At 31.2% G+C, this 13,136-nt stretch overlaps 1 protein-coding gene across 3 annotated transcripts in view; it reads right to left on the bottom strand.

Annotated features, from left to right (window-relative positions):
- The window catches only part of LOC143075439 (PR domain zinc finger protein 14-like), a 28,415-nt gene that overhangs the window by 10,508 nt on the left and 4,771 nt on the right, over nucleotides 1-13,136 (bottom strand). Inside the window, exons 2-4 of one of the 3 annotated variants that reach the window (XM_076250848.1) lie at nucleotides 4,069-4,328; nucleotides 3,390-3,488; nucleotides 470-630 (exon numbers count right to left, since the gene is read on the bottom strand). In XM_076250848.1, coding sequence (XP_076106963.1) covers nucleotides 470-630; nucleotides 3,390-3,488; nucleotides 4,069-4,328 — 520 coding nt within the window. The remainder of the gene's footprint in view (nucleotides 1-469; nucleotides 631-3,389; nucleotides 3,489-4,068; nucleotides 4,329-13,136) is intronic. The other 2 variants (XM_076250849.1, XM_076250850.1) reach the window with 2 other exon arrangements.

Raw genomic sequence — 13,136 nt, 5'->3', positions numbered from 1 at the left:
GTTGAGAGTTCTTACCCCGCTCGTGCATGTGCACTTGACTTCAATTTTAATTGACTAGAATTTGTCAGTTTTCCTATCGAAGGTCGGTGGGTTTCTTAGGACAATTCGGCTTCCTGCACCTAAAAACTGACCGCTACGAAATAGCATAAAATTGTCATTTACAAGTGGCATTAAAATACCAACAATCAACCTGTTAATCATATAAATCATTTAAACTGACTTCCCCCTTCTAACTAAAATCTTTAAATGATTTTAACTGACTAAATACATATATTTGTTATCGTTTACATTTAAAAATTTCTAAACACATATAATTATAGCTGTTATTGTCAAATGATTGCAACTTACATTCCGCAGTAAACAATTATAGTTCAACATTTAAATTTACATCCCACAAAAATTGTTACCTTCAAATGGCTAAAATCGACTTTCCAATTTAAATTGTTATAGTCAAATGATTTGAACTTACCTCCCACATATAACTGTTATCGTCAAATGATTTGATTTCACTTGTGTTCACCACTTTTCCTTTGAATGGCCCATACTTGGTTTCTTTTTTAATCAAATGGTGTCTGCTGAAAACACCGTAATGGACAATACCAGCGAAAGTATTTGGACATATGCAAAGTTCTGAAACATAAGGAGACACGGTAAACAAACTTTTTCATATTTCACTTTTTGTTGGGTTGATACATTCGAGTGACGCGCAGTTTACACTTCGTTTGTGGTGTCCTGGTCTTCTATCGTAAATTTATGGGAGGTGCCCGTCGTTATTCTGTGGTTTGCATGTTGCAATGTCCTATTTCAGTAATTATTTATGTATTTCTATGTCCTCAATGTTCAGGATTGTGTTTTTATTTGTTACTGTAGTCCTGTCACGTAATTTAGTGGTATTTTTAAAATGCAATATAAGCGGGAGTTATGACTAGCCAAAAAGAAAAAAAAACAGTTCAACCCCACACTTTTCTTAAAATGGCTTGTACCAAGTCAGGAATATGGCAGTTGTTATTAAAAAAATTAATGACTACTGAAGAGTGGTATACTAGTAAATGTGTTGCCTTTATTAATGTGAGACATATAGTAGTGCCTACTTTTAAATACTCCCTAATAATGACATACAATTATACAAAACTACTCTCTTACTCCTCCCCAGGCTTAAATAAACAAATGTAAGATTGCAGTATGTTACGGAAATATAGAGTATATATTTAACATGTTATGATATATTTTGAAACAATCATATTCACACTACGGGTAATGTAGTGAGAGAAAAAATAGTGGAGAGCATAATGCAGAAAATTGTTACATTTTATTCAGACCATCCTCTCGGCAAAATTTAGAGATTGACTCATTGATATAAACGACTATCAATTGTTGAAGACTGCTTGATAATTTTTGGTTAAAGGTGGTGTTGAGCTGGTATCCCATTAATGTGTATCCCACTTTAGACACTTTTTTATCTTGGGAATATTTTTTTACTTTTTTGCAGCTATAGCATAAGTTATTTTTTTTTTATGTAATGATGTCGACGCACTTATCTTATTTAAAATGAAGAACTAAAGATATGTATTCTGATTTTGAATACTTACAAGGCAGAAATAATTTAAACTTGATTTTTTTAAATCCCATAAAAATTCTAAAAAAATTGTTAATTACAAACATGTTTATGATATCACCCGACTTAAGTGTAAACGATGAATACTATACAACTGCGATCGAACTGATCTTAAAACAAAAAGATGAATGATACATTGGGAAAAATTACAAATGTATATATATATTCCGAATACGTTTGTTTCTTGCTATATAAATTCTACAAAATACCCGAATGTCATGAATAATCAACGTCATGTTTAAAATGCATTTGACACTTAGAACTATGAACTAAATAAGGAATAAAACCATTAAACTGACTCCAACTCAACTATTATTAAGAATCTTTGTATTAAAACCAGAGCAAGTTTTGTGGTGTAGAGAATTGATTAGGGTATTTACGCAGTCTGAAATGCTTCTTCACTTTAAAGTTCAGCTAACATTGCAAAAATCAACCATTGTCTGACAATTGAATTGTAATAACTAATTTATCAAATATTTCATAAAAGAGCATTTGTATCATTATTAGAAAATTTTATTTCTAAAATTTCTAATTGTACTTAAGGGAACGTCGTTAAGATTAGAAAAAAAGAAAATTTAAGACACAATCTGGAGAATTAAAAGTCATTATAATTTGAAAAAAATCCACTAATACTGTTTTAATGAGATGTAAACAGGTAATAATGACAATAGTAGAACACTTCACTGATTTATGCGTACAGTAATTGGCTGGTAGTATCGTTAGACTTTCTACGCAGTTAGATCGAAAAATTGTCATACTCAACAGAAATCTTGTAGACGGGGGATTTAAACATTGATATTGTCGTGGGATGGCAATAATTTCTTGTATTTGCTACATTAGTCCCCCGTTCGAATGGTTCGGATTAAGAAAATAGAAAAAGGAAAACATAAGGAAGTTTGATTTGATCAGCAGTTTTATTTTTGTCTCAGAAAGGATTGTTGTCTCATTTGCAATCATATCACATCTCATTCCTGTGTTAGTCAATGAATGATAGGCATTGTCCAAGTGTTGTCTTATGCGCATTTTGGGACATGTGAAAAAGGTCAAAAATATATTTCAAAACACGAAATATTAGAAAAGTTATATATATTGTCGTAATAAGAAATGTTTGGTTTTCAGGTAGCAAATACTTAGTTTGAAATGCGATCTATCGGAAGGTAAATCACCAGACAGATAAAAAATATCTATGAAGATTTAGGTAACGATTAGACTTGTGACTTACTCTCCGGTAAGTAATGAGGCGGTGGTTTTAGATTTAATCTTTAAAGTTTCAACGATGATACAGGTAACGATCTGGCTAGTGTCTTACTATCTGGTAGATTATGATGAGGTGATTCAGATCTAGAATATTTCTCAGACGATACATATAACAGTCTGGTTAGTGACTTACTTTCCGATAGATCATGAATATGTGGTACAGATCTAGGTAGCATTACGAAGTTAGGTGTGTAGTTTCGTCTTTTGGACATTGTGGATTTTTCAAATATAAAACTTATTGTGTAATTAGATTCATTTTTAGACAGCTAATGACAAGTTTAGCCTTCAAAGTGGGTTCATATGAACATCAAGCTTATCTTTCACATGTTTTATAACAATTTCAACTACTGGAAATCAAATCTTTTGGACATACTGATTATATACATATGTACAAATATACACAAACAGCAAGGAAAAAGGGATGGCATAATTCATTATGGATTTTTTTCAGAATTGATTATTGCTACCCTAGAAAGTTTCTAAGACAATACAGGTAACAATCTGACCGGTGACTCACCTTCCGGGAGATCATGAGGAGGTGGTTCAGATCTAGAAAGTTTCCATGACGATACAGGTAACGATCTGGCTGGTGAATGAGATAAAAGTCTATCTATACCTAATTAACAAAACAAACACAAAAATACAATAAAAATGTATAGCCATGTAACTATATCTCGTACATTTATCTCTTTAAATTTGTCTACCCAATATGGTGAAAACACAATTGAAGTTGTCCTACACCATTAGTTTACATGTCCGAAATGTAGGAGTTTGTTCGTCTTTTCTTGTACAGTAAATTTTATAGTTTAATATTTTCTACAGTTTTATGTGCCATTGTAATCTGATCGTTATTGGTTTACTCTTAAATTAATCGTTGTGTAAATGTCTATATGTTACTGAATGCATCATTCAACACTGTGACATTCAACGAGACGCGGATTATCTTATAAATAAAAAATTTCTTAGAAAATACCATAACCAATTATAAGTAGAAACTAACTTTCCACCAGACTGACATTACTAAAATAACGTAGAAAGATTCCTATTTTGTCATCATATTGTTTTATGGTATACGGACTCACAATTTCTATCTTTTAAAATCGGTTTCGGTTTTTTACATGTCAAATTTTTGCATGTAAAATAAAACATTTTTTATTTTTCATTTTCTGTATCTTTATAAATACAACTCATATTACCGTTCTTTTTAAAAAACGCACCATGACTAATCTCGCCAATTTTCAAACCACTCAGCGCATGGGCTGGGGTTCCATTTGACGAATAACCAAATAACACAAAGTCAAGATCTTCTTGTGTGAAAAAGTATGTGGATGACCTTTGGATTTGGTGTCCTGGATACAGTCGGTTTGAAATCTCTGCGAAATTTCGATATTGTTGCATCATAGGGTAATATTGCTGAAGATATTCCGAAGACATCATTGTAGGCTGTACAAATAACCTACAAATAGAGAAAATTTGGCAGACATAATTTTACTGAACCAATAACATACTGAGCACATACATTCAAATACTGTATGTAAACTTTTACTACATTGATGAACTTCATGGCAACCAAAACATTTAAAAAGTTAATTGTACTGAACTCAATGGAAGACAAAATTGAGAATGGAAATGGGGAATGTGCCAAAAAGACAACAACCCGACCATACAACAGACAACAGCAGAAGGTCACCAACAGGTCTTCGATGCAACGAGAAATTCTCGCACCCGGAGAGTCTATAAAGAAGTAAAATCACAAAAAACCTCCAATGAAAACTCAAAACGGAAAATCCTTAATCACATGGCAAAATCAAAAGCTCAAACACATCAAACGAATGGGTATCAACTGTCATATTCCTGACTTGGTACTGGTATTTTCTTATGTAGTAAAAGTGGATTTAAATTGGTTTTATAGCTAGCTAAACATCTCACTTGTATGACAGTCGCATCAAAATCCATTATATTGACAACGATGCGTGAAGAAAACAATCAGAAATAATAGGTAAAAATGTCAAAAATAGGAGTACAGCAGTTACCATTGTGTATGATAATAACCAAAATGTCTTGGAATCAATAGTATTTTCATGTTTGCTAAATCTAGTGGTAACCTTTAGGTTGCGTTTCCGAATCAGATTCTTGGAATCAACAGAATTTTCACACTGGCAGCAATTAGTGTTAACCTTTAGCTTGATAGCTTCAGTAACTATTAATTCTTGCAGTTGGAATATCAATGACTATAATATGTAGCGGCTGTAGACCACTAGACACAATTTATTATATAGATATATGACTTCAGTAAATGGTTACCAATCATGTGCCATATAACTAAAGGTTTGAATACAAATACGGTCACGGGTGCATTATCAGCATGATGATCTGACGTGGTATGATCTTTTCATAGCTTGCAATGGAATTTAGTGTATAGTATATAGTTACCTTTTTGTGTAATATACATTTTGATTAATAACCATTTTCGTTGAAACATCAACAATTTGAGATGATATTTTGTAAAAAGTATGAATTTTTATAATTTCTATTTGTCAGTCCAAAAACACTTTTGGGGTTAAATTCACTGTGCAACATTTACAAGCTGTTGTTGTTCTTGATGATGATTTAGCAAAATAACTTAAACGCATGAAATAATTTCTTGTAACTGTCAGATTTATTATCCTTGAAATATAGCAAAATAATGTTTTTTTCATTTCAGTTAATTGATATGTTACAAACGAAGTTCTCGTTTGATCAGATGAAACAACGTTTAATTATGTTTAATCTGAAAAGTTTTATTAACGTCTGCATTTTGAGTCAAACTAAAATGTCTAACAGTCATAATGAAACATTTAATAAAATATTAAACAGGTTAGTACATAACAAGTTTATGCCAAAAAAGACATATGACGTAAAAAGATTCCGACAAAACATCACATCTACAATCTGTCAATGTTCAACCGCTTAGTTAATAAATTATTGTTATTTGTTTCACATGGTTTTCTTATCAGTTTTCAAAAGTTTATAATGATACTATACTTTTCTTAGCATACACGTATTTAAGAATTTTATCAGGAAACCTGGAGGGTCCTTTTGGGAAAGTCATTGTACATTCTCAAGTGCTCCATCTGCATATGCATATCAACGTCATATTTCAGACTACGTAGCATGTATATCAAAGTCTATGGGTATCACTATACAGACAATACAGTTACTGTATATTATTATTTTGTACATACTATAATTAGTTATCAAAAGTACCAGGATTATAATTTTATACGCCAGACGCGCGTTTCGTCTACATAAGACTCATCAGTGACGCTCAGATCAAAATAGTTAAAAAGCTAAACAAATACAAAGTTGAAGAGCATTGAGGACCCAAAATTCCAAAAAGTTGTGCCAAATACGGCTAAGGTAATCTACTCCTGGGGTAAGAAAATCCTTAGTTTTTCGAATAATTCAAAGTTTTGTAAACAGAAAATTTATAAAAATGACCATATAATTGATATTCATGTCAAAGTGAATGAATATGTTTGATCAAACGATAAAGTAATTCAATATCATTGTACAGACTATACAGTTTATAAACATGAGTGTACAAACTATACAGTTTATTAGCATGATTGTACAGACTATACAGTATATGCATATGACAGTACAGACTAAACAAAAATTATCTTAATTAATTTACTGATTTATGAAGGATTTCGTGGTAAAGAATCTTAAAGACGAACAATTGCTTTCTCTGTCTCATTTCTGTGTGTCTTGTGTCCTATCATTTGTCTGTTTGTCTTTTTCTTTGTTAGCTATGGCGTTGTCAGTTTATTTTCGATCTATGAGTTTGACTGTCCCTCTGGTATCTGTCGCTCCTCTTTCAGACTTTTACGTCGAATTTGACATAAGCGGTCATCTCAGTACCAGAATCAATGACAAACCACACCATCTTAATTTTGAAATAATCAATTTTCTACCACATTTTTAGCAAAACACTAACTTGACCTGCATGTGTGATACACATTCCCAACTCATTCGGTATTCAAGCGCTTGCAGCTGCTACTCAGACTGTGTAAAACGTGACCAATGTCTGAGCATAAACTTGATGAACCAGGGATATGTCAAATAATGTCTCGTCCTTTTTCTAAATACAAGTCCCTCGGAAGATACCAAGACTTTGTTGATAAATATTCCGTATCAACTTCACAAATAATACACGATGATCTTGAGATATAGATTCTAGGTACTGACGTTGTTTATGATCTTTATAACGTGTTATCGTATTTTTATGTGTTCTTGTAAATTATAACATTTACTGTCTTTAGCCTATTTTGGCAGTATTTATTTGACGTTGCTCTGTACTAGTACATCCCGTCATTGTGCGTTTGTGCTATTGTAATATTTTGTATTCTTGTCTTTCGTTTTTGGTAAATTAAAGTGCCTTGTTTACAGTTTATTTGGTTGTTTTTGTTGACATGTTTGCTTTCTTTTTTGTGATGATTAAAATTATAACACAATGATGACTGCTGTGCCCCTATTTTTGACATGTTTACCTATTATGTCTGTATATGTTTCTTTTGTTCACGCCTCGTTGTCAATATAGTGAAATTTTATGCAATTGTCATACAAATGAGAGATTAAGCTAGCTATAAAACCACGTTCAAATCACCATTTTCTATATAAAAAATGCATTTACCATTTCAGGATTATGACAGTCATTATCCATTCGTTTGATGTGTTTGAGCTTTTGATTTTGCCAATTGCTTAGGGATTTTCGGTTTAGAATTTTCCTCGGAGTTTGTTATTCTACATTTTTGTACAAATTGACGAACACAAGTGAATTCTAAAAATAACACAACACCTGCTATTTTGATTACAGATACATTGTAATGTTGTTGGTTTTTTTTCAAACTCGAGAAAAGATGTTAATTGGATTACAAATAAATAAAAAAATAATACAAATCGTGATTACCTATTCTATTTTTATCTCAAAGTTCTCAAAATCACTTGAAAGATCAAGACCCATTTAACATTACTATAAAGAATTAAAATCAAAGAGACACGCGTTATAGTTTAAATATCCATCTATTATTAATAAATCACACGTTTCACTGAGAAACGTTAAGGTTCCGTTATTTTACGGTTCACCGAATAGTTCTTTCATTAATTATACTGCAAGCATGAACTATATATAGCCGCACAATCATTATCATTATTTTCTTGACCAACATTTTATCATCATTATTTTATTTTACTCCTTCAAAACGGGTGCTATGTGAGGAAATGTGAAGCAAGATTCCCTCCCCCCCCCCCCTGTATTCCGAAAGGGGAAGGACACAAACCTATACACGAACAAGGACAGACAACACAAACCGATAACAAAAGATGTTTTTTTTCTTTTTTTTTTTCTATTTATTTGTTCATTGCTGTAGGATAATTTTACTATTTATTTTTTTTGGTTCTCTTTTACGACACACTCCTGTGTGAAATTTTCATAATTTAATGGTCAAATCAGAAAATAGAAAAGATTTTATAAACTCGTCTTGAAAATTCCCAGCTTTCTACATGCAAATATACAGTCCACACTTTTCAGATGTTGTTTTTTTTTTTTTTTGCCTTTTAATTTTATAATAAATTCAAAATACCGTTTATATTTTTTCTAATTTTATGTGTTATCCAGTTCCGCAGCTTTTAATCAGAATAACAACATTTGCAAGAAGAAGAAAAAAATCATATAGTTTTACATGATTCTCTATAATTGTAATCATTCTTTTGTAGACTATACATCATAAATCTAAGGATTTTTTTTATATCGTTTTATTTATTTATTTGCTTAATTCAACCAGAGACATATAATACAACATATAATACAATTGTATTATATGTCGTTGATTCAACAAAGCATCCTTCAATCATGTCAGTTAGCAAGTAAGCCAAACCAAAGATTTCTCAATGAAGTTTAACTAATCCTTACCCGAGTCAACTAGTTATATCTAGTAAATTGTAGATATAAGATCAGAACATTTTCTTTATCAAAAAGATAAAATGAATAATTTATCTAATATATATTCAAATATTTATAATTTACCAAGTAAATTTTCGGAAAAGTAATAAATACAAATTGCGGAAACGTATACTTTAAATTTGCGGAAACGTAGTATTGGGACTTTAAAAATTAGCGGAAATGCCTTACGCCCTGTTATTTAGAAGGAGTCAGTTTTAATGCTTTAAAATACTGACTGTAACAGGTAATTAATAATTTATTGTTATAACAACACCTATTGTATTTTGTTTGTAGGCATAGGTAGAATATATATATTTTCAAATGTTGCCATAGGTTGAAGACACCTAACAATGTATGACCAAAATCAAGACCTTCAGTGACACGAGATATAAATAGGCAGGAGACACGCGTCGTGGTTTACACGCTAATAAATACTTAATTCCTCCGAATGCTTGATTAACGGTTGAAATAAGTTAGTGCATTTTAAACCTGAAGTAGAATCGAACGGTAGATGTAAGAAAGATCAAAGAAAAAGTAGACTATTACAACCCATCATTAAAGTCACTTTCCAGTTTACCTGGAAAAACGTCATAAAAATCACAATAATTATATAGCTACCTTCATAAAACAACAATAAATTCTTTATAAACACTTAAACGAATGTCCTTTGATTCCGAGTTTTCTTTTAAAGAGTTGATGATGCGGAGGAAAATTGTCACTAAAAACAAAGACTTTTATCTCTTGGGGTTATACCCATCATAACACGATCTGTTAGTATGAATATTTAATAACAATTACTGTTAGCTTTGATGAACCAGATTGCGCTTTAAGATACTTGTTCAGATTTAATAATTAAGTAATAGATGAGAATTAGATGCTCACTAAAAGCAAGCTTTGCCGCCTTTTTTATTTTTGGAAAACTGCATTTTTAAGATCGAAATACCATTAAACATTCACTAACTGTAAGAGGTTTCAACCCCTTATAGAATTTAAACATGTTATTTGTTGTCCCATTGAGTTTAAATATTTACGTGGTGTCTTTTATTATCATACTTTGGTTATACTTTGATGTATGTAAAATAAAAGTACTGTTTAATTTTTTCATCACTACTTTATCTCTATCAATTGTTGTTGGAGCTCCATACTTTATTCATAACAGAAACAGTATTGTAAGCTATCAGTTGCACCGACATTACAAAATGTGAAACAATTCAACGATAACAATTCAAACGAGCAAATCGAAGGAATGATGTATGCTAAAACAAACAAATACCAACAAGTATGGCAAACAACAACCAAATACAACCAATGAAAAACAGGCCCCTGATTTTGGACAGGCACTTACACAATGTAACTGGGGCTAACATGTTTGTTAGTTCTCAATCCCACCAACCTATAGCAATACACTTGAGTTAAAATGTTCCTGCATGTGAAGTTTGTTAAAAACAATAACTGATATTATATTTTCTTTAATCGTACAAAAAAAAAATTCTTTGGAACAAAAATCCGTACAAATGAACTGAGCGTTATCAAACGTTGCTGTTGCTGGTTTTTTTTTTTTTTTATTGTTTTTTTAAGATTTCAAATATTTGTTTTTAAGATTAAGAATTAGGCAGACCGTTCTAAGTAAGGTTTACCAAAAGGTTATGTCCTAAATTGGGTCCTAAAGGGATAAATATACATAGGTGTCTTAGGATGTTTTAGGATAGTCCTAAAATTTACATTGTCCAAAGACGAAATATATACAACAAATATGGCCTTCAGTCAGTATTTGAGGAATTTATCTTTGTAAAGGAACGGTTCCATGTCTTCCCTTTGATATCGGTCGTCGCCACATTTGATCATGATAGCTTGCTGAATAGATTCTCATATGCTTTTTATAGAGATATTCTATAGTCATTTGGTGGAGTACGTTGAAATGGGCATCCGTCGCAGCTCTCCAAGAAGTATGTTTGACGATGTCATATTACGTTCATTTAAAATAATTCGTGCTGCTGTTATGTTAAGCTTTAAAATTCCATTAATATAAGCAACAATAATTCAAAATATGGGAAATATTTGAATTTGGGTTTCTAAAATATTTGGAATTATTTTCTTACTAGGGCGCGTAATGAAATCTAATGGTCCAAAGGACAAAAGGACAAACTAGTTTTCTAGATGTATATAGCTCAAATTGCAACACTATAATAGCATTTTATAAAATATTTTAATTGCTGTATGAAGTTTTTTTGTTATTTTGATAATACATTGCATGTACCTATTTACTGTTATTACGTTGAACCTTTATTTTGCGATATTTATATTTCATCAAATTTTTCAATTAAATAGCGTAAATGATATAACTCAAAAATAGCGATTGGCGCAAAAGGAAGGTAGAAACTTTTATGGTCTTATATGTAATGATCAAATTAATGGTTTGGGGGGGGGGGGGGGGTAGTTGGTTGTGCAATTTAAAAGACATTTTGAAATAAAATACAAAATACATCTTAATTTGTTACAATGCAATTCTAGTCAATGAAGTAATTTTATTTCATGTAAAACGCTATGTTTCTTCCCGTTATGAAAAACGAAATTTCTGATAATATAAATGGAAAATTAAACAACCGTCTATGTATAGAATAGAAAATGGAAAAGGGAAATGTGCCAAAGAGACAACAACCCGTCAAAGAGGAAGTAACAGCCCAAGGCCACCAATGGGTCTTCAACGGAAACCACTGACCTAGAGGTGGGCTTCATCGGACTCCTAAAAAATAATGTATACTAGTTCAGTAAACTTGACGCTACACTTAACTCTGAAACATGCATATTATAATTTTTGCAAAGAATTCCGCTAGCCGGTGCTAGAGGCCTTTTTAAACTTGTAGTGGTCTCATTGTGACTTTGAGATGAAAACAGCAATGAAAGCGCTGTTCATTTGCTTGTTTTTTATGTGTGTGTGTGTTTTTTTTTTGTTGTGCATTAGTTCGAGATTACTCTGACGTTCAACGGCTGTTTTGCCAGACAAGCTGGGGTCGTGGGACGGTTGGACGGTCCGTCGGGCGTCAGAGTTATCTCGGACTAGTTGTGCATGTACTGATTTTGTGTCAAGGATGGATATTCCATATCTTTTGTTTTTCTATTAATTTAAAAAAAAAAACATTCAGAGGTTTCTGACTTGCTAACATTTATTCAGATAATGACTAGAATATAGGAAGTACAATTTATCATCATATAACCTTGTCAGTGGTTGTCTAAGGTCACCGACTTTTGACTCCGGAATTAATATTTTTCGACAGGTTACCTTCTTAGTGTTAGGACATTCTTGTCCCTGGTCAAGCAAGAGCAAAGTAAATACGAAAACTCATGATTTCAATCGGTACAATTTTGAGGAAAATTTACTATTAAATTATTTCTATACATGACTATATCATCGGAAAACAGTGAATTTTCTTCCTGAATTGCACTGATTGTATAATTGATTTTAATTCAAAACTGTCAATTCATAATTTTTTACTTCAGTCTCAATGTTTGTAGACACTGGACGATATTGTATACACCTGTCAATTGTTGAAGACTGTATGTTACATTTATTTTGGATAAGCAAAACGAATAATGATGAAAATAACCTTCTATAGTTACATATAATTGTTGTTTCGTTTGTTTTTAAACCGAAACTTCTTTTATTTCGATGTAAGTTTAATTAAGACAGAAATACAAATAATTGTGCAATAGCGATTGAAATGCAGTGAATTTATAAAGATTTAAACATGACATTTTTGTCACATATTGGAGTTGAAAACATGATTAATACTATTTAATATTTTGCCATTATTATAACATAGGAATTTTGATTAAAGTTGTCGATTACATTAAATTATTTTTTATCATTTTCATTTAAACACATTTTAACCGATAATTGAACAATTTACCAATAGACTGATAGACTATTTTGAAAAAAAATCAATTATGATAATGTACAGATAAAAAAGAAAAGCATGGTTTGACTTTGATTTTAATCAAAAGAAAGAGAGAACGATGTAAAATACATAAAAGAGAAAAAGTAATAATACTCATTTGCAATGCGCTGAAGTGGGTGTGTATCTTATTTATAAACATTCAGCAAAAGTTTAAGCCTATCTTAAATATTAAATTCTTATATAAATGAACGAAGAGCTATGATTGCCAGTTCTTATATAATTAATTAGTTGCTGATACTCTTAAATCGTTTCTGTAGTTTTTACCATATCTTAAAAATGTTAATTTTATTTTTACCTCAGTGACAGTCGAAGTGAAAATAATATA

The sequence above is a fragment of the Mytilus galloprovincialis genome, chromosome 5 (assembly GCF_965363235.1).
Source record: "Mytilus galloprovincialis chromosome 5, xbMytGall1.hap1.1, whole genome shotgun sequence".
Classification (NCBI taxonomy): Eukaryota; Metazoa; Mollusca; class Bivalvia; order Mytilida; family Mytilidae; genus Mytilus; species Mytilus galloprovincialis.
The sequence above is the reverse complement of the archived record's forward strand: the minus strand, read 5'-3'. Positions and strand labels throughout refer to the sequence as shown.